At 48.8% G+C, this 22,791-nt stretch overlaps 1 protein-coding gene across 1 annotated transcript; it reads right to left on the minus strand.

The window, feature by feature from the left end:
* Positions 1-783: 783 nt before the first annotated feature.
* On the minus strand, positions 784-1,419 carry DNAJB8 (DnaJ heat shock protein family (Hsp40) member B8). Its single transcript, XM_066558421.1, has one exon. The coding sequence runs from the start codon at positions 1,417-1,419 to the stop codon at positions 784-786; it is 636 nt and encodes a 211-aa protein (XP_066414518.1).
* Between the last annotated feature and the right edge of the window lie 21,372 nt (positions 1,420-22,791).

The raw sequence follows: 22,791 nt of genomic DNA on the forward strand, positions 1-22,791 counted from the left end.
TGTTTGAATGACTCCAGGCAGAGAGAGAATATAGATTGTCCCAGTCCAAGAGCCAAATTCACCTTTTCCCTGCTCAGTTTCAGCCCCTAACTATGCAGTACTTCCATCAGGGTCTCTGGTCATCACTTGCTGGGCATTCTCAAGAAAGCCCCAATTTTCTTTTACAGTTGGAGGAATGATGTTTTCTTCCTTCCTCTGTTTTTTTTTTTGTTTTGTTTTCTGACAGTCTCTCTCCTCTAGGCTCTCCATGTCCCACTGACCCCTGCCAACCTTCTTGCCCATGTATAAAAACCTTTTTTTCAATGGATATACATCTTCTCATACACCAAAAGTAGGAAGGATATTTTTCACTTAGGGTTGTATATGAGAGTCACACAAGGCTTTATTCATCCAGCTGGTAAACTTTAACACTAGCATCTCAAGGAGTGGGAAGGGAACCTACAGCTTGTTATAGGGCTGTCTTATGTGTCCACAAACCAGCTTGTCTCCTATTGTTGTATTAATCAACTTGGTCTCTTTGGCAAACCAGCAAGGTTGCTTTCATATGTACCTGTGATACATATTTACTGAATAATCACTATCTAGCACCTCATTCAGGCTTTGTGGACTCACACTCTTTAGTTTAGCATAACTGTATCTTTACCTGTGAAATATTTTTTTCCCAACCATTGAGAAGTCTGCATCGGTTGTGTCAAGGGCATTTATTGATACTCTTGTAGTAAATCCCATCAGCTGATCTATGAGAGCATGTCCCACAGCTTGCAGTCAATGCTTGCAGTGACATTAAGAATTCAGGTAGTCTTTCCCATTGATTATTAGAGACTTCAGCTGGCCATCCTCTTCCACTTCCTTTGTCTCCTGCCCATCCTCAAAGATTTTCCGGGTGGTGATAGTCTTGCCATTGATCACTTCAGTAGTGGTTATCACTGTTCTGAGACCATACGGCCCGGTTGTGTTTTCAGCAAAGAAGGAGGTGGGGTGCCCGCTGGAACAGAATGAATTCCGTTGCACAAACGGCTCTCTGGGCCTTCCTCCTCTTCCACTGCTGCTCTGCCAGTTCTCACCATTGAATCCAATGTCAAAAGGGTTCAAGAAAATACATGTAAATGGATACGTGTCTTCAAAGAACTGGTCTTGATGGGGGAATCCATGATGAGAATCAAAGCTGTTATAACACGCCGAAGCTCGCTCTCTGCTGGCTCTGCTCTCCTCAATAGATTTGTCATAGAATAATCGCTTCTGAGGGTCGGACAAAGTCTCATATGCTTCAACAATTTCTTTGAATTTCTTCTCAGCTTCCTCCTTGTTTTTGGGATTCTTGTCAGGATGCCATTTTAGTGCCAGTTTGTGGTAGGATTTCTTAATAGCATCCTGTGAGGCATTTTTTTGCAGTCCAAGGACCCTGTAGTAATCTACCATCTCAGAGGACACCTGGGGTTGTTTGGAAGATGCCTGGTTTTCTCTCTCCTACCAAGGCTGATCAGCATGCAGAGGGTAGAGAGATCTTCAGCTGACCCCATGAGCTGCTCTGCCCTGCTGCAGTGAAAGGGCACCAAGAGCTGCTTGACCACAGACATTCTTTTCAAACCTGTTGCTCACAAACCGTGAGATTGTGACCTCAGAGAGGGTTCAGCCAGTCCTGGCTCTGTTGTCCTGACCACATTCCAGGGTGAGTTGGTTGTCACTGGCCTTCTGTTTGTAAATGTAGATCATGCACAGATGTTGTAGCTGCTGGATGTAACTGATACAGCTGTGATGTAGGACTGCCACAGAATCATAAAATGGTTTGGGTGGAAAGTGACCCTTTTTAAAGGACCTCTAATCCCTGTCCCCTGCCATGGCCAGGGACTACTTCCACTAGAATTGGTTGCTTAATGCCCCAACCAAACTGGTCTTGAAGACTTCCCGGGGTGGGGCATCCACAGCTTCCCTGGGCAATGTCTTTCAGTGTTTTACCACCCTTGTGACTTTGTCAGATTACTTTTTGCCTGAATCCACCCTGCAGTGAGATTCTCAGAAACTCACTTTGGGTTCGTGTGCAATCCAGGGAAGTGTAGTGTGGTCAGGTCATATTACCTATGGAACATAATTCCCTATGGCAGCAGTTATAGGGAAGCTGCAGTTTGGCTACCCATAGTTCAGAAAGAGTGTGGACAAATCAGAGAAAGCCCAGGGAAAGACCATAGAATGTGACTAAGGGACTGGAAAATACACTCTGGAGTGAGAGACTTGGGGAAAGAGGAAGTTCAATGCCAGCTACATCATAGTCAGCAAGAACCTGCATGGGAACAGAAATTCAGTGACACAGGGATCTTCAGGCTCCCAGAAAAAGCAGTTGGAAGGAATCATTAGCCAAATATAAATTCAAAATACATTGCACATCCTTTTTTAACAAGGTAGCGAATCACTGGAACTTCCCCATGTGGCCATTTTTAAACCCTGAATGGGAGTTTTTCCCTAAAATTTTCCTAAAATTAGATGGATATCATAATCTTTTCTGAAATTATAGACAAGCCTAACCCTTTCAGAAGAGCCTCATTTTCATGTTGGTAGTAAATTAAATTCCCAGAATTACCAACCTTAGCCTCTTTTCTGTGTGACTTTTTGGATACCTGTCCCAAGGTGTGTATGCATGTACAACAGGGATGGCCCAGGAACTTGACACAGGCAATCAAATCTAGGGTTATCCTGCATCTGTTTCTATTCCTTGGGTTTGCCATTCTGGTGGGAAATACAATATCCTCAGAGGGAAACATTGCATGAAGAAGATCTCCAAGGAAGTGCCAATAATGAGAATTCATCTGTCTGTAACACAGTGTCATAAACACCTACTAATAGCAGCATATGTTGCAGATCACTGCCCTCTTTTCCATTATCCCACACTTTGGGAAGAAGTCAAGAGCCAGCCAGACCAAAGAGCATGTGCACAGCGTATGAGCTGGCTGCTGTCCTGACACACAGCCGGGGTGGGGGGCTCTGAAAGCAAGGGGCAGTCATGTCAGCCTGGAGACAGCAATGTCGCAGAAGGAGGAAGGCAATTGAGCTGACACATGCTGGGAGAGGTATTTGTACTGCTGGTGTTCTTACTGGTCAGTGATGGGGCAGTAGCATGGAGGTGCTTGCCAGACTTGGGCAGTAAAGGCTGCTGCAGGGCAGTGAAGGTCTGGGGGCTGGAGCTGAAGGAAGTGCAAAGGAGCAAATGAGCTCATGGTCCTGTGGGCTCACCTCACTGGACAGATCTCAGCTTCTGCCTCCTTTGGTACAGAAATCTTCTTAATTACAGGGCAGCTGTGCCACATGAATTATTTTTCTGCTGGATGTTGTTTGTTCTGTAGAAATGGCAAAAGTAACCTGGGTCCAACAGCAAGCTCCTGCAGCCTATTTGAGCTCAGAGGGCTCTTTGCATTCCCAAAACACCCTGAAGTGGTCTTCTACACTGAGAGAGAGCTAAGACTTGATCACTTACTCAGACTGTAGTCTTGTGCTTGAAATCTTCACGAAAGGGACTAGGTTTTTAAGGACTGTCCATTGGACTTGAGGGTGATGCAAGCTTACCACCCACAAGTCCCCAGCAGCTCCTAGCCACTGCCAGCATCCTTTTGCAGATGCTTGGCAGAAATTTCAAGAAGGATTGCTGTTCCTACTCTCTATTAACCAGAAGGGAAAATGGGACATCAGAAAAGTCTGTTGGAGAGGGTCCCAGGGCTGTTATCGAATTTGGGGAGTGGGGCTGGGCACGGAAGGGAGGTGGCTGCCTTTTGCTGTGTCTTTGCAAAGCATCTCTTCCCCTGCTTGCTTTTGATGCTGTGAGCCCATCTCAGACTGGCTGGCGCACTGGGTTATCTGTCTTGGATTTAGTGCATCCTACCCAGCTGAAAAGTAGGGAGTGTTTTTCTCCTGTCATCCCCAAACGAAGGATGCTCACTGCCTGTCTGTCTGCTGCCTGCAGCAGGCGTCAGTGATTAGCAGCCATTCAAGACAGGCCACTGCTGTGAGCCAAAAGGGTTTGCAAGGAAAAAAGAGAGGGTCAAGGAGAGGCAGGGAGAAAGGGAAATGAGACATGCACACATCAAGTAACTAGACCCAAACTGGCCTGGCAGCCCCATCCCTAGAAACCAAGGCTTTGAAATGAGAAATGTTTTTCGTATCTTAAATCTCAAGTACAAACAATAAAAGCCCGCCCAGACTTGTTCTTTGAAGAGAAAGTACGAGTGACCTGAACAGTGGTTATCAGCAGCGTCATTAAGATAAACCCTTAACATGATTTAAAGCATCCGAAACTGAAGGCAGCACTTTCAGATACTAACAAAATGGTCTGACATTGGGGATGAAAATCAATAGTAATCTGATGTCACTAAAAATACTCAAAAGTGTCCCATGGCTGATGGAGGTGAGATTAGTGTAAATATTTGTATTCTAATCAGTGGCACGCGAGGGCTGGAGGCAGCCTTTCTGTCTATTTAATTAATGGAGTGGCTTTTTAAAAGGATCCTAATCATATGTGATTGTATCTGCTTATCAACATTTTTGCTAATTAGATGATATGGAGGCAGTCACTCTGCTAATTCCCTCATCCAAACAGCATATCCTGCACAGATAAAGTACAGTCTCTTTTTAATAAGAAACAATCATGAGACAGACTAACCTTAATGGTGCTTATTATCCGAGGATCTTTGGGATTTTCTTTTCTACCCGCCCCCTCCTTCCTTTTCCTTCATTCTTCAGTATGCCAGATGGATGTGGATGTCCCCCTCAGTTCCCCACTCCAGGCACTGCCATGTCCAGCCTTCTCTTCCCTCCCAGCCAGACACTGGGTCTGTAAGGGCAGAGATTGTCAGCCAGGTCAGGATGGGGAGCAAAACAGAAGGCACCATGTAGAAAAATGTCCCAAACTTTTTGTCACCCAGATGACAGGTGATCCCAACCATGCAGCCCCAATCCCTGATCTTGCTCTTGGCACCCCAGTGAGCTCTGGTCCAGAAAGGATTGAGTGCCTCCAAGTTGTGAAAAAAAAAAACTTTCTATTATTTTGATTAGATTAATATTAGGAAAAGTTTCTTCAAGGAAAGGACTGTCAAGAACTGGATCAGGCTGCCCATCAACCAGCAGTGGTTGAGTCACCTACCCTTGAAGTATTTAAAAGCCATCTGGTTGTGGTGGGTGAGTGGTGGGATTGGCAGCACTGGGTTAACAGTTAGACTTGGTGATTTTAAAGGTCTTTTCCAACCTAAAGAACAATTATTATTGTTGTCATCGTGGTCTTTTCTGTTTTAAAAGGATCGGAGGGCAGAGGAGGTCTACACAAGTGATTTCTCGTCGGCCCTGTTGATTCTGTGACAAGGCTGGGGTCCTTTTATCTAAACCAACACAAGTCAGAGACATTTGTTCCAAGTCCTTTGACTATCCAAACAAACATGAGTCGAGCTTTGCTCCACCAGTCAAGCTGTCATCAGATGCCTCCCTGCAGGTCAGCCCTGTTGGGGGTGACGCTGTGCTCGGCCTTGGAGTGACATTCCTGGGGATGATGGTCAGGGATGGGCACACTGGGCCATCATCCTCCCACTGAGGCAGAACAGAGGAACCTGCCTGACTTCAGAACAAGACTGAAACATAAATAGAAAATTTGCCCTGAAGATGTCTCCTCACCTCTCAAAATACAAACGCAACACCTAGGGAAGGAGAACCCATCCTGAATGTATGTACCTTCCATCCCAAGAGCATCTGGGTGGAGCACTGGAGAAGGGGAGGTGCCTGGCACTTATTTTCAGGACGTCTGGAGTTTGCCTGCTGTGCCTGGAGTTTTTGCAGCTGTGATTGTTGAACAGAAAAGGCTTAAACTACACGAGTTCCCCACTCTGTACAAGAGGGAGCATCAGCATGTTCTGTGCATTGATCCCATGCAATGGGCTCAGCACGGAGGTTGGGTGTGGGATGGGAGATGGGTGACTCTGGGGAGGGCTGACTGGAAGAGACCCCCAGAGGCTGGGACACAGAGCTGGCTCTGTTTCCAGCTTTTCTGGGACTCAGGTTGGGGCTTAAGACTAAACCAAGGTTCAGGCAAGAAGACAACCATCTCTTCTGAGTGGTAGTGGGGAAGGGCAGGAACCTCAAAAAAATGTAATTTTTTGAGATATGAAGACAAAGAGGCCTGGTCCCACTCTTTGGCCTGGTCCCAAAGAGTCAAGAATGAGCCTGATATGTTTTATATGTTAGATTGTGCCCCATATACAGGGCTGGACCTTGCTTCAGTCCTGGAAAGCCCAAATGCTATGGTAACTGATGACCATGGACTCTGACCCCAGCAGAGCTCAGAGCACTTTGGTTTCACTGACTGGATCATCTCCACGTGTCATTGGCAGTATCCTCTCCAGACATGGCTTTGCTGAAGTTGTACTCAGCAACACGGTTGGCCAGTCTTTCTACCACCTCTCTTTGGCATGGTCTCGGCCCTAAATCCTCTCCATGTAATGCACAGGAACTAATCCAATATTGACCACTTTCCCAGAGGGGCTTCCTGCTGCTTGTTCCATGACTGAGAGCTACAACTTGAAAAGAGGAGGGGCTTCTGGGGCAAGGATTGCATTGCAAGCCGTTGAGTCCTGGGGCTTAACGAGGTACTGCTTATCAGCAAAGCATGCTTATCTGGAGCCCGCCAGTGTACCTGCTCCAGCCCCATCATGAGTGAACATGTTTTACCACCCAGTTGCAGGGAGCTGGGAGCACGGTCAGATGGCACAGTTCAGCTGATGTGTGGTAACTCGTGAAGCCACAGCAACTTTATCACTTCACAACATCCATACATAGCCACAGCCTTGAATCTTCGCAGGGAGAAAAAGGATGATGAGTTACTGTTCTGGGATTTTCTCCCTGTTTCCAGTCAGTGGGAAGTGGTATGTGGAGCATTCATTTAATAAACCAGAGGGGAAAAGCTGTAGATCAGCTTCTCATTATTTCAGTGCTGGCTCACGCCATCACTTGGGTTTGTGCCTGACAGTTCAGTGTGTTATTTGAGGCCACTCAAGCATTCTGCAGAAATGATGCCACCCTCCTCTGAAAGTGTGAGGTTCATCCAAGCAGGGAAGGTCTGACTCCCTGCTTGGGAGGGAGGCAGGTTTAGTAGGTTTATTAGTGCTTTAGTAGGTTTGTTGGTGCTTATTTCATCTCAGTTTGAGGCCTGTTCATGAAGAAGGTGCTCACTTTGCAGACTAGTCCCTGTTGAGAGCCAGCTCTCTAGCAGCAAACCTCCTGGAGATGTTTTACTGATGTGGACCTCTGAAGTAAAGCAATTCTGTACAGGTCAAAAATGCACCAGTGGTGCTGGTTTGCAGGGCAAGGGGGCAGTCCTCAGTGGTACAAAACTTAGGTGAGGGTCCTGGTGATGTGCACACAGACATGCAGGAGGGACGGCAAGTGTTTGTGCCCCCATATTTTATAATGTGTTATACCTACATCCAGGAAGGGGGACCTGGGCAACCCAGGTAGCAGGTGAGGGACTGACCAATGACTTTAATGAGAGTGGGGAACTGGGTAAGAACACTGAAGCCATCAGGAAGTGTGTTCTGGTCCTGCCCATGGGCACTTTGTACATAGGACTGATGGGAACAGTGAAATTTCCACACTGCCTCAGCAAAGGTTTAGTCTGAGTTTATTGCTGAGATTAAAAGACTAGAGAACACAAATTGTAAACGTGATGACTTAAGAGCTCATAAATTCAGTATACAGCCCCATTCCAGAGAGCCTGCATGCGGTGCAGCCACGCTGCCTTGGGCTCACGAGTTTCCCCTTGCTCCCATTGCTCAAACCCACGCCCTGCAGGGAGCCCTTCTGCCCTGCCTGGCTCCCAAAACGTTGCATGTGTGTGTGTGTGTGCATGTGCACAGATGCTTGGAAACAAACACACACTGGCCAGGGACGCTGTCCTGCCTGTGCACAATAGGAGTTTGCTGCTTAAGTACAGATGTGGTTTCAGCCCAGAAACCAGCACTAGTGCTGGAGCTGTATTGGCAGTCACTGCAGGGACGGAAAGGGTGCAGGTCCTTGAAGATGAGCTCCTGGGAGGAGAGACAGTCCCCCCCTCACTGAGGAGCCATTTGCTTGCATTTATTTACCTGCTGTCCAAGTGTCCTTGCTTGGTGCTTGCAGAGGGAGCTCCATGCTCTTACCCACGTCCTTGTATGTGGGCAGCAGAAGTTGCATGGGCACCTTGTCCCACCCGTGGAATCAGTCAAAGCAGCATCACTCCTTGAGTGGAAAATGCCAGAGTGGGATTGATAGAACTTTTAGAGAGATAGACAATGCACAAGTCCCTCCCCCAGTTTTCCACTTATCCCCCTACCCTGGGGCTGAGTGAGCCCTGTGAGCAGAGGGCTTGAGGAGAGTTTCTTGGAGCAGTGCTTAATGTGTCGAGCTGATTCTGAGGTGAGTTGTGATTGGGTTTGTATAACTGGGTTGCAGCTGTCACTGAGCTGGTCCAGGACAAAGTTCCTTGATAAATTGCCTAAGTGTTGTGAGCACCTTTGGCATGATGTGCTTTCCCTTCTTTTTCTAGGAAGATGGAGAGTTGGAAACCAGCCTGCTTCTAGGATTCACCCAGCCCATGCCAAAGACATGGCTTTTGGTCTGGGAACCCTAATGTGGGGATGTAACCCCTTCGAAGGGCAGAGCTTGTGACATAGTCTGAGCAAGGAGAGCTGGGGACAAATCCTGGGAGAGCACCAGAAGATACAATGAGATGCCTTTCTTCCCAGCCAAGTGGACCAAGCCCTCAGCACACAGTAAGCATGAAGGGGATGGGCTTGGCAGTTGGATCCCTGTCCTTGCACAAGTGTCCAGGGGTCAGTTCTTGGGGAAGGCTGTGCTTTGGCTGTCTCGAGGTAAGCCTCAGACTGCTTTTTGAGAAACAGTGCCCTGCAGCCCCCTGTGCACAGGCCCCAGCCCCAATGGCATGTGTGGGGCAGCACTGAGGCTCCTCTGAGTACCAGGGCTCACTTTCAGGGTCCAGCACAGGGGCCAACAGCAGCACCTGCAGCAATGCACACCAGCCCTTCAGCAAAGATGAGTCCTCGAGATCCTGACATGTTTCTCTGAATGCTCTTCCTCCCCAACAGCACTGCTGGATGTTTCCCATCTCACAGGGTCCAGGCCCAGAGCACACAGTTTTGGCAGTGTTTTGTCTCAGAGATGGTTCTGGTCTGTGGGTACAGCCATAGGTGCTGAGGGTGGTGTTTGGTACACCTGGCGCTTGCTCATTTCTCAGACCTTCTTTTACTGAATGAGGAACAGAAAAGGGAGAGGTTGGGTTGTTTGGGGTTTTTTAAAATAATTTTTAATCACTGTAACACCCATATTCCTGCTCTTCTGCTTTTGCAGTAGATGTAGCACTCTTGCCACAAGAGCATGTGCAGATATAGGGCTGTGGGTGCCTGTGTGCATGGCTGGGCAATGAGGCTTGGGGTGCACACCCAGAGGCAGAGGTTCTGCCTGAGCAGACTCAGGAACACACTGTGTATGTTGGCCCAACCATGCTGCCTTTTCCTGCCCTGGTTGGGCTCTATTCGGCAGTTTTGTGGTCTGGCAAAAGTGTCTTCCCTTGCTTCTCTCCACCCAGACCCTCAAAAACTTTGGAAATTCACCTGAAATATTTGCCATTCCTCAGCACCCCGTATGTGTGACCCACCAGAACCGTCCTTTCCCGGGACTGGGCTCTGAACCCAGAGCAGAGATAACATTTAACAGGCAAAAGCAGACGAGGAGGAGATAAAGGAATAAGGGGAGGGAGGGGAGGAGGAATGCAAAGGTATGTGGCTGCATGTTGTACTGTGTTTATGCATAAACAGGCTTGCTTATCGATATCCAGATGTAAGCACGAGTGCAGGGTAATATCTCCCGAACAATAGCGCTGCTCGGCTGGAGGGGCGCTGCCGGAGCCTCCCCGGCAGACGCTGCCGCGTTATCAGGTTGCAGCAGGCGCTCGCATCTAATCAGGGATCTGAGCCCCGTGAGCCGCACCCGGGGGCTTCGGAGGCTCCTCCAGTCTTCAGCCCACTCTGGTCTCTGAGGGGAGAGGGCAGGAGGGGACAAAAGGGGGCAAGAGGGGACAAAAGAGGCCAAGCATCTCCGGAGGTGGTACTGGTGTGTCTGGCTGCCCGGCTTCGCGCTTTGGCAGGGATGCAGGAGCTGCTGTCGCCACCACATTTTGGCAGGGGTGGCACCGGCCTGACACTTAGGGCTCGCCCAGCCCTTGCAAGGAGAGAAGAGTCTGGCCAGAGCTGCAGCAAAGCTCTGGCTTTGTTCAGCCTGGGACAGAGAACGTCAAAGGACCAAACCAGCCACTTCAACCCCATCCTCTGTGCTGCAGCAGGACAGGAGTTGGCCCTGGGGCAGAGCTGGCAGCCAAGGCTCTTTTCTCTTTTATTTTCTACTATGTTTTTTAAGAAGGCCACCAGAGCAAAAAAAACTTAGAAAACCTTCTTCCCCCGCCACTCCCTAGCACCAAAACCCAATGGCCACTGATCTTAACGCGGCTCGTAACTGAAAACAGCTCTGCAACTAATTAATGTGACAGTACCGCGGCTGCCCGTCTTCTTCACCAAAATCAATTAAGAAAACGCACATTTCCCCTTCTCCTCCCGGCCCTCCGTGCACCCTGCGCGGTGGGGCAGAGGGGAGAAGGGGCAGCCAGGGCTGGGCGCTGCTTTCCCAGGGCTGCCGGGCTCGGGATGGGGAGCGCAGCGGAGGGGGATTAACAAGGTGGGGGAGGGACGCGGCTGGCTCTTCTCAGCAGGAGCTGGGATGCTCCCTGGGGATGGGTGGCGGTGGGAAAGCTTGATTGCCTCACGCAGCCACGCTGTGCCGCGTTCCTCCCTCCCTCCTGGCTCCCTGAAGACCCCTGTGAATTGTCATTCCTCGCCAGTGCAGAGGGGGAATTGGCCATCGGGCTCTCAGAGCATTTTTTATTTGCATGGCTGATGAGCCGCTCCAGAAGGGGCGGCAAGGGAGAAGCAGGTGGGAATTTCGGCACTGTTTGCTTGCCAAGCGAGGGCAGAGGCGTGCGTTAAAAAGGATTCGGCAAGAAATTTAGGGAGAGAAATTTTGCATTTTGTGGGAGGCAGTGGTAGGAATCAGAGTGGGGTCTCGTGCAATTGTTAAGGCTCCTGACCCTGGGGCTCCTTGCCCAGGCAGGTAAAGGCAAGGAGTGTGCCAGAGGGGCTGCGGCTCCTTCTGCCCCACGCTGGGTGTGGGGTGGGAGGGTCTGAGCTGGGGAGGTGTCTCAGCATCACACTGCTTCCCAAAAAATCCAGCAGGAGTAGGACCCTCCTCTGCGCTCGCTCTTCTGGTGCCACTTCCAGATGGAAAAGAAAGCCAGGTCTGGGGTAAACGGGTTCAGTGATAGCAGGGCTTTGTGAGCACGCAGCTCCCCAAAAACGCTCTTCTCAGGGAAAGCAAGACAACTGTTCTTAAGAAACAGTAGTGAGACACCTGGCCAAGCTGGGTAAAACCTCTTGAGCATTATTTCTGTAAATGCCTCCATTTGGCCCATATCACCTCCTCCCATCTCTATTGAAATGCCCTTCTATTAATAAATAACTCTATTCTCCATTACCCCATCTCCACAGCTCACGTTGAAGTAACTGGGAATTTGGGTTTGGTTTTTATAGACATTAGAAATAGATTTTATCTTTATGAAGGGTTCTGTCTCCACCACCCCAACCTTTGCTCCATTGCACAGAGAACAGCAGTGGCTGGAGCAGAGGAAGCAGGACCCTGGGCTGACCTCAGCAAGGGGAGAGGAAGGAGAACCTCTCCCTGGCTTTGGCCAGAGCAGAAGGGGTTTAAAAGGGCCAGGTTCTTCCCTGTATATTGGTGACCTGTGAGTATGTCTCTATAGCATGGTGTCAAGTGCTTGAGAAAACAAGGGAGAAAATGTGAATGAAGAATGTTTAAGACATTTTGTATCTGAAAGATTTAGTTCTCAAGGGTTTGTTTGTTTTGCCTTTGTGGTGCCTTGGAAAATACCTATTGGAAAGCCTCCTGAATGAAGCCTCCTACAGTTGTAGTGCTGAGCCACCACATGAATTTAGAGAAAATTTTCTTTTTCTAGGCTGTGGGTTGCAAACAGTCCCTGGAAAATATTTGAGTTTTAAGTGAATTGGTTGGCTGTGATGGGGCAGGGAAGTCACAGGACAACATTTTATGGCCAGCTTGGACGGCAGCATGGTTTCTGGCATGGAAACCAGTGCATGTAAATTAGAATTGTGGTTTCCATGAATACTATCATATATGGATTGGAAGCTGATTTTCCAAGAGCTGTCGTGCCAGGAAAAGTTGTGCTCTCACATAGCCCCAGGCAGCAAACACAAGTGACACAAACATGGTGAGGGTGAGTTCATTTACAACTGTGACAGTTCAAAAAGTATTTCTAAAATTTGCCTTCCCTGCTGTTCTTCCCCCATCCGTCCCCCCTTCCTCCTCCCCCTGCAGCTATGCCAGAGTGAGCTGGGAGGTTTGGTATCCAGCCTCACAGTGGCTGCTGCTGGGCTGGCGGGGCTCGGCGCCACAGCGCGCACCTGGGCGCAGGTAAGGCTCCAGCAGGGTGGGGACTGGATTCTTTCCCGGCCCCTCTCAGCAAACAGCTCCTGCCCTGGAGCCCTGCGTTCCTCTGCCCTTATCTCCCTGTGCAAGGCAAAGCTATAAATGTTATTGGCCATGAAGTTATTCATCCCCTTCTAAGTTACGCATATGCAAAACTGGCTCTCCTGCTGGAATGGGAGTCTCCATACCAAGAGTGGGTGTTTAAAGATTTTTTTTTATATAAATCTCCAAGAAAGAAGCATATTAACATATAGTAATATTAATAGCACTGGATCTGTATAAACCTAGTTATATATGTTACCACAAGTAAATAACCACAGCATTTCTTACAAGGTAAATATACTGTAGCTCCAGGGATAGCTACACTGAGGTGCAGAGCAATAGCCCAGCTCATCTGTGCAGTTGGCAGTGGAGACAATAGGGAGAACGTTGAGTTGGGACATAGGTCCTGCCTTCATCACAGGCACAACTCATCCCCTTGCCATCCCTGTCCCAGGGATGTGGCATTGGTCCTGCCCCTGGCGTGCTCTGCACCCACACTGGCACACAGCAGCCTCCATAGCAGCTGCATGCAGTGGCATTCTTACCAGAGCAGCCCACAGTGGTGGGGGCTGTCAGCAGAGACCAGAATTTCAAAACTCAGAAGACCCCACTGCCTTCTGGGAGTTCATAAAATTTGTTCTGGTTCATACCTGTCGTTGTTTAAAGTCATTATTTTCTGAAGAATGATTCAGTTCAAGAAAGAAAGGAGCTATTCTACTTTACTGATAACTAGGAGAATTCAATGATATATAAAGGGATGGGAGATCTCTCTGACATCCCTTTCTGACCTCTGAAGCTGGAAGAAGCCATTCCCCCATTTATGGCATGTCTCCTATTTTATTAGACACATGCACAGGCTGTATCAGTTCCCTGTTTTTCCCCCATTCTGTTGATGGCTCAGACCAAGATCAATGCTTTGAGCCAGCTGAGCCTGGAAACCTCTGGATGATCCAAGCAGCAGTTCCCAATCAGTCCCATCCCCTTCCCTTCTCCTGCTGCAGGGCAGCTCTCTGCAGAGGGTGTGTGGTGCGGGGGTGAAGCAGTGTGGGACAGAGCTTTTCAGGGAAGCAAATGTGAGACCCTGGACAGCTTCTGTCCCACATTTCAACTTCCGTGGCCCAGCATCAAATATGTCACTGCAGCCTGAGCCCTCATGGGCCTGATGGAGGAGCAAAAAGAGAGGGCTGGAGGCAGCAGATCCTAATCTTTATTAAATAAGAACAAAGCTTATGCCGGCTAATGAGAAAAACAAACTGATGAAAGATCCAGCGAGCTCCTCAAAAGGACACAAAGAAATTCTCTCTGAACAAGAACAGGCTAAAAATATTAACGAATATTTATTTTCCTGGCAATGTCTTCACAGGCTCCAGATTGGATGCCGCTTCTTTGGGGACTGGCATGGCAGTCACAGCGACTTCAGGGGAGGGCACCCCGAGCTCTGTGTGACGCCAGTCTGAGTCAGGGCAGGAACAGCCAGGACACGAGAGCACAAACTGCCTCAGCTGTGAGATGACAGCCAGACCCCGTACACCTCTGCTTCCCTACAGGCAACAGAACATTCACCATTGCTTTATGTCCATCATCTTGTCTGGAGCCAGTGAGTAAATGCCAGAGATGCCACAGACACTTTTCTCCAGTTTCATTTCCCTTCTCAACACGGGCTGTTGTGCACAGGGTGCCAAGGCTTGCAGTGATGCTGAGCATCAGACACATCAGGGACAACTAGCTAAAAACTTGGGGCACTAATTTTCTTATCCAGAGCCCACAAAGTTCCCCCAAAAGAAATCCATGACCTGCTGGCTTTACCAGCCCCAGGTCTCCTCCCTGCAGCAAGCCACAGCCTAAGGAGCAGTCATCAGCAGAGGTATGGGTGTCATTTGCAATCAAACCCAAAACCAGGTGAGGATGCTCTGATTGCCCATGTAACATTATGAATTCCAAAGCACAGACCATGCCTAGGGAAAGCATCAGGATGGGGAGGGCTGTAGGAGGTTGTGATCAGCCCAGCATGCACAGTGAACCCCAGTGAGCGAAGCTGCACCCATGCAGGGGTTTGCAGAGATTCAGCCAGCCCAGCTGCGTTGTGTCTCCTGCCCTTGCCACTTCCCCTGGGCCCCCATTAACCTCTGTCCAGCCCATTATCTCCAGAAATGGTTGGTGGAAGGCAATGCCATTGCTGTGCTGGGTCAGACCACCCAGCCAGGACACACAGCTGTGGGGCTGTTCAGAAATCAACTCCCCTTCCCCATACAGGCTGAACCCCAAACCTTAGTATTGAGTGCCCACTGAACTTGGCTGAAAACATCACTTCTGAAGGCAAAAGCAATGCAGCAAAAAGGCCTGCAGTTTCCCCTCTGCTTCTGCCTTCACTGACCAGGAAACTTCAGCCTCTGGTCTTTTAATGTACTGTGGCTGAACTTGTTGCCAGCAGGTCAAAGGAAACATAATTTACTGGGGCTTTGATTCATTTGATACAGTTTGGGGTGAAAAGGGGGAGGGGGAGGATAGGAGAGGAAGGCAATGAATGAGTGGTGGCAGGGAAGGAAAGAGTTTGCCTGTTTGTGTGGGAACTGGATTAGTATGAAAATGACAGAACCATTTTCTAGCCAAGATGGCTTTAGCAATACTGAGAGCATTTTGATCAGAGCAGGAGCTCCCTGTGCTGGGATTGGCCATAAAGGGCAGGAGGCAGCCTGAGCATTTGTCTGGAGGGTGCTTTTTATCTCTTTCACTGATGAGTAGATTGGCAAGGGGAGAGGGGTGTTTGTATTCTGTATTGCCTGGAGAGTCCTTCTGCTGCTCAGGCAGGACCATGGGATGGTCAGAGTTCCCTTCTGGCAGCTAGCTCTCATCATGTTTGCATCTCCTTAGCACCCTCCTCATCTTAGACCCTTTACCAGCTCTGTCATGAGTTCCCCTGCCCATTTTCCTGCTGGAAGGAAGCTGCAAGGCTTGGAAGAGACAAATGAACCCACGTGGTACTACAGGGGGCTTTTTTTTCTAGAGACACGTTAGAGGCACCAATTGTCCTACCGATATTTGGAGCATGAAGAGCTCACAGGCACCAAGGATGGGCTGAAATCAGGGGAGCACAGCCCTTCCCTCACATTGCTTCTGGCTGTGCTTTTTCATGGCAACCTGTTCCAGCTCAGCTCACAAGCCTTGTCCCCACTGGTGCTGTGCAACCCACAAAATATTGTAAAAACTCCCATTCTCTACCCTGCTCACTCACTACCATCAGCCTTGAAGAAGTCAGGGGCTACACTGAGCCTCTTGATGTAGGTTTTCCTTCAGTTACCTAAGCTCTATCTTGGCTATTGGCTTCAGGACGGGACTAAATGGAAAGCAGGAGCCAGCAGCTTTTGCAGAGAGCCTCTCCTGATGGCAATGCCTTTGGGTCACCTCACTGGGCTGAGTGCTCTTGGACCAGTCTGATGCTTTCCAACACAGATTGCTTCCCCTTTTTTGTGGGGGAAAATAGAGGAAAAGGGCAACATCCCATGTGAGAACTTAAATATTTTAATCTCCTGCTTTTGTCCTGACTGGCTTCTGTTTACACAGGGGTGAAGAGGCCAGGAGGAAGCAAAGCGATGTGGCTGCTGTGGTTTCAGTTCTCACTCCACCTTGCTACTGAGAAACTGGACCCGTGGTTTGGGTTGTGGCTGAGGGGGGAAGAGGAATGGCCCTTGGATCTGATCCCTGCTGGGAAGGCTCTTTCAGTCCCACAGAGGCACCAGCAACACCAACAGGGGCTGGAGAAAGAGGAGAGAAAACCAGCCCCCATCAAGCCCCAGTGCAGCAGCTCAGGGTGCATTGATATTCCCCGCAGAGCCAGGGGTGTAAATTCACCACTATCTCCTCAGAGTTTGCCGTTTATGCCATTCATTTCACATAGATGTCACTACTGCCTTATGAGCACTCCTCCGAGCCAGCCGCTTAAATGGACCCAGTGCATTATAGTAATGGAGTAACTGTATAAAAACAATGAAATCCAATCTCTTTAAACTGATTTGATGTCTGCCTGAACCACAACATTTCCTGCTAATGGCTTCCTTCATTTTGTAATCATGATCTCCACCTGATCAGATTACAGCTGTTTTTAATTACAAAGCTAATAGAGTTTGTAAGCGGTGTCAGGCAGACAGCGCATGCCTGGGGTGGGCACAGGGTGGAGCGGAGCTGGTGGGGCTCTGGGTTACTGTTAACACACCCAGCTCATCAAGCTGACTGTCAAAACACTGGGAGCAGGGGCAACTAAGAGGGACAGTGATATTTTTCAGCATGGAGCCAATATGCTGCTCTCCAGGTCAGTCTCTGTGACAGCAGACAGCCCTGGCTGTGCTCCTGCTCCATGCTCTTGCCACCAGGCCAGGCAGCTGGTGATGCCCAGAAGATTCATGGCATGTGTTGGTGCTCCTGCAAGGCAGCTGGCAGGGTCACAGGGAGGCATGGGAAGGGTGGAAAGAGCTCTACTTGATGATGGAATATAGAAAGAGAAAACAACCAGATAGGAATGCATGGTACCATTTGACTTTGGCAACTGATGGAACAGGAAGGAGGATTGCAGATAACTGACAGTGGAAAAGCCCTGGAGATTGATGTCTTTCTCATGGGATAGTGCAATCAGCTGCTGGGTCTGTGTCCTTCTCCTCAGCCCAGGCAGAGAAACCCCAGGGATTGTGTCCACAGCACCGCCCTGTCCCCACTGGCCCTGTTTAGTCCAGCAGTTTGTTCGTGTATTGATTACTCCATCTCTCTGGGTAAGGGACCAGGATCAGCATAGCTGCAGGGAAAGGAGAAGTTTGAAAGAGCTGTTCCCAAGCAATACTGGGCAGGGATGTTTGTATCTAGCAGATCATGTGCATGCACTGCAGGCGAGCTCCAGTTTGACTCTAGTGATGGAAAAAAAAAAACTCTGTGCATGTTACAGTAGTGCTGGGTCTCTTGTGTTGATGTTTAAGATTCAGCTGAGGCTGTGCTCAGTTGAAGCTGGGTGAAAAGTCTTGGCAGAGAAACAGCAGCATCTCCCTGTCATACCTCTCTGTCCTGCCACATGAACCTCTTTCCTGGGCTGGTGGAGCTACTCTTGTCTACCAGAGCATGAGGCCAGGCAAGTGGCACAGCTGAGGTGCCTGATTACAGAGCTGGGGAAGCAGGGAGCAGGCAGGTGCAGCACCCCAAAGCAGCCCAGCCCCTGGGAGTGTGTTCCTGAGCAGCAGGAGTGCCCTGCTCAGTTCACTCTGCTGTGGGAGGTGCTCCTCCCTTGCTCTTGCCATGCCAGAGCTGCACATGTCGGGTGATGTACCAGCTTTGTAAATGATTTAGGGTTCACATCAAGAGCCCATCAATTATGTACCCTGGGACTTAATTATTTAGCTTGACAGGAGTCTCTCCCCTTAATTTCATTGTCTTCTCAGTCTCCCGTTTCACTGTGGATGCTCTGCTGGGAAGAGTGCACTGTTTCTGCTTCTTCTCTGCTTTGCTCAAACTCATCTGTTTTCCCCTTCCCTCAGCAGCTGAGGAAAACGAGACCCAGGCATGATTCAGGGCAAGGTGAGGGTCTGGGCCCTTGCACCATCACTGCTGTGCTCTGCCCTTGAGCCATGTCAGGGACTGGACTCTGACACTGGTCTAAATGAACAAATTTAGGAGGTTTTGGGGGTGCTGTAGGTGCTGGGGTGAATATCTGTGATTTCTAAGTGCCTTTCTGACAGCTGGTCATGCACCAACAGACAATGAAGAGAGTTCCTGCAGCCCTTCCAGGTGCCCCCTGGCAGCACAGGGGGATCCTGCCTGGGGTGATGCCTGCCTGTTACACCGAGAGCCAGCAGCACATGCCATCATTCACTCCTCTCTTCCTCCCTGCTCTTTTCTTTCCTTCCATCTCTTCCTTTATCTGAACTTTTAAACTTCACATCTGATGCAGATTTTTGCAGTAACTCAAGCCTTTGAGAATTAGGCTGTCTTCACAGCAACATTAAATATGCACTCTAAAAATCCTGAGTATCAAGTCAGTCACTGCTACTGGGTTGTGACAGCCAGAGGACAGCAGAGGTGAGAGCAGTGGTCGTGCTGGAGGGGCACAGCTCAGGCAGGCAAGGCCCTGGATTTGACAGGATTTCCTCTCCACGCCGTCTCTTTGCCATATCTTGGTAAGTTTTTAAGCATGTTTATTTTTCGACCCTCAAAAACTACCTTTCCCTAAAATAAATAAAACTAAGACCAGGAGTCTAGGATTTTAAAGCAACCCTACAATAACAAAGCAGTGTGTGCAGATCAGTTGTCACCAGCAACCCTGCAATAACAAAATAATACACGCAACCCTCTACAACGCTGAAACAACCACCACAGACATGTGAGGAAGGAAATATATTTTCCAGTTTCGAGCTTAACAAGACTTTGTTCTGCAGTAAACTCAGGGGTCAGAAGGGGGATGTGAGGACCAAAACACCTTGAGCAGTGTATCTTTAATGTCACGCAGCAGGCAGGGCTGTGGGACACGCGGCAAGCGCCACTTCGTTAGCACGGGGTTTAATCATCTGGAAAAGGAAAAGAAAGGGAGGGTTTGTGATGGAACAGGAAGTTCCCTCAAATCCTGGGGCCTTTGAAGAATTGTCAAAGGAATGAGAAGTTTGAATGTTTGAAAAGGCTCTGGGTTGTGGAGCCAGAGGGGGCAGGGGGACACAGAGAGGGAGGCATCAAGCACAGACCTTCTCCAGACCCACACTCTGCTCTTTATTCTCCTTTTCCTTTTTTTTCTTAAATTGTTAGATGTTTTTTTCATTGCTTATTTTTTCATTGCTTATTTGCTTTGTCTCTCTCATGTTCACTTTCATAGGCAAGCAAGAATTTTTGTACAGTTTCAGCAAAGCCCCAGTCCTACACCATGGCATTGCTGGTGTGGCATTTAGCACACCTTGCTCAGAACAGCACATGGAAGTAGCTCTGTGATCCAGGCTCTGCTCATGCATGACGCACAAACCATTTTTTTGAGGAAGTGTTTAGGGAGTTTGAAAAGTTCTGGTTAGCTGCCTTTTTTATATTTTTAATTAGTTTTTTCTGCCTCTTCTATTTTTTGGGTGTGGCATTTCTGTGTGGCTGCAGGAGCACACAGGCAATGCCTCCACTTCTCCCAGTGCCGGTAAGCCATGAGCAACCAAAGAAAATTCCTGTATGATTTCTGAGGCATTTTTCTCAGCATTTGAAATGCAAATATGCTGAAAAAGAGCAGTTCAGTGGCTTAACTATTACTAGAGGGAATCTGGTTGCGCAAAACTGGTGATGATGGTGATGATAACGATGATGAAAGGCTGGTTCAGGGTTGAATTTAATGACCTGTGGTGTGCTAGTAAAAGGGCCTGGAGACTAGAACTGGGAGATTCTCAGCCAGCTGAAGGCATCAAGGAGGATGCCCAGTGCTGGAAGGGTACCTGCAGGCATGTTTTCACAGAGAATGGGTTTCATTTCTTTTCAAGCCCAAGGTGTGGAAGATGAGCTTTTTCTTTTTATATACTGAGGGAAACAGGATCTGCCCTTCCCAGGCAAAAAACTGCTGGTGATGAGGTGCCTTTTCCCCTTGCAGGGTGCCCTCCCCAGTGCCCAGAAATGGCAAGACATGACCAGTGAGGTGGCTGAGAGGGAGCACCCAGCTGCTTTGCAGAGAGGGTGAGCCTGGTGAAAGAAGCCTGGAGCAAGAGCCGAGACACACTGTCATGACACTGTGCTTTCCTCTGTGCTAATTGCACACTTGGGACCAAATTTAGACTGGTGTAACTCTGCTGAAATCACCAGGGATTCATTTGGCCTCTGGTGGTTCCATTGTTTTAGCTAAATGAGTCAGAAGAAGCAGCGTATTCTTATCTGCACACAGTGGGGCAGTGGCACTGATGGCTCAGCCAGGCAGACCCCAAAAGCAGCGTGACTGGGACCTGGGCTCGGGGCTTCCACGAGACGAATGGGGCTGCAAGAGGAAATGTTTTGACGTTTGGGTTATAGATGGGGGCAGGCTCAGCGTGGGTGCGAGCGGCGCTCACCGCTGCTGCAGGCAGAGGGGAAGGGGGCTGGCAGGTTCCCTGAATATTCGGCGGTGCCGTTTGGAGTTCCTCAATTCTTGGGCCATCGCAGAGGGAAGCTGTGGCTCTGGAAGGGGCACGTGGTGTCAAAGGGGACTTCACACCACTTCCCGACCTGGCGAGAAGGGGAGCCCGGGCTGGAAACGTTCAGAAAGCACCGGCTGCATCCCTGGCTGCTTGTGCTGCTGCAAGCGGCTGGGTGTGGGGAAGGAGCGATGGGACAGAGCACAGGGCTTGCACGGGGCTGGAGTAAATGTTTTGGGCAAAAGTTTTGACTGCTAGCCCGAGGCAGTGTGCTGGTTTAGCATGTTATGAATGCCCTCAAACTTCTGGGAAATTGAGGATGATTTGGAAAACCGTGATTTTTCCACCCCAGGTCAGTACAAGCTGTTTCCAAGCAGAGAGGTGTTTGCTGGAGGGCCTGCAGGAGCTGTGTGCCTCACCCAGCCAGCATCCAGCCTTGTGGCAGGCAGCTTTGGAGGGGAAATGGAGCAGGCAATGGAGATGAAAATGTTGTTCCCCTTCCCATGCCTGTTGCTGCACCCCATCTCTGCTTTTCCTGCTGTACCCACTGGGCAGATAAGCACAAGACTTCAGTCTCCAAGGCTGTCAACCTGGCACATTTTGCCATGGCCAAACACTCCTTAAAGCAAGCACAAAGGCAGATCTTCTTCTGAGAATGGAGATAACAATAGGTAGGAAGGGCGGGGGGGAGCAGACCTGGAGCCTCGCTGCTCCCAGCGCTCCCTGTACCTCCACAGCCTGAACGGGCGCATTCCCAGCGTCCGGAGCCGGATAATAAGCAGAGCCACAGGAGCTATTCAGGAGGCTCTGACCCTGGCTAGGTAACTACATAATGAGCCTGTTTGAATTGCTCCCGTCCCTGCCAAAGGGGTGGGATCGGGGGATGCTTTTGTTTGCAATAATGAACCTGTAATTATGCTACATTTCTTGGTTTTAGTCACATTTTGTGTGTGTGTGTTGTTCTCTTTGTATTGACAGATTTATGGCCAGGATACGCCGCTGCACCAGAAGCCGTACGGCACCGTGTGGAGACTGTCTGACTGTCGTCTCAGAAAGGTGTGGGAGAGGAGAAGGAGGGGGGGTCTTTGCACTACCTCAGTCCCCGAAGGGTTAAATAAATGTATTTAAATTAATGCAGATGGCACAGGTGCTGCCTTTCCAAAAGTCACAGGTTTCAGCAGGGCAGGAAAAAAAAATCTTTTAGGCTCCAGGTGAATTAAAATTAAAAAAAAAAAAAAGTAGGGAACAAAATAAATAAATAGCACATACCAGACTTCAGCTCCAAGGCGCTCAATAAAATTACACTTTGAAATGCAAGGATTAAGCAGAGTAGGTGACAAGGTGACTTTGTTAACAGGCTAATCTCTTGCCTTAACAGAGACAGGGGATTTACATGTGACTGCACAAAACTGCTTTATGGTCTTCTTTCCAGCTGGAGAATGTAGGAAGGGGGAAGGAGGAGACGGGACAGGGTTGGAAGTTTTAGAGCCATTTGTAAAATGGGTTTAAGCTATGTTTTTCTTATTGTTTTAGGTTTGTTTGTGGTTGTTTAAGCAAGTCTGCATGGAAATATGGCACCAATAATAAGCTGTTTCCAAAAGGTCCAGGTAGCAGATGATGAAGATGTACAGAATAATGAATAATTGGGTAAAACCATTTGTGGTGTGATTTCTTCCTAAATGGTTTTATTTGCTTTCTTATAAAAAGCCAACCAGTATCATGGGCTATTCAAAATGCTATGTCAGGACTACTTTTCTCTGAGTCTTTCTCCAGATTTCAACACTTCTTCACTGAGGAATGTGTGAATTCTAAATCCAGGGTACTTTTTTCAAATGGCCTCTCTGTTCTTGGGCAGGGAAGGGGAGAAATAATTTAAAAAAAAATAATTTAAAAATTAGAGCTTTAGGTCTTTACATAAATGGAAATGTGGGGAAGCAATCAGTTCAAACCTTACCCAGGCTTCTTTGTCTTTGGATAAAAATGACAATGAGAAAACCAACTCCTGCATAGGGTTCCTCTGAAATTCAACAGAAAACAGGCTGAGCATGTTCTCTGGTTTTTA

Source organism: Molothrus aeneus, chromosome 12, assembly GCF_037042795.1.
Source record: "Molothrus aeneus isolate 106 chromosome 12, BPBGC_Maene_1.0, whole genome shotgun sequence".
NCBI classification, from domain to species: Eukaryota; Metazoa; Chordata; class Aves; order Passeriformes; family Icteridae; genus Molothrus; species Molothrus aeneus.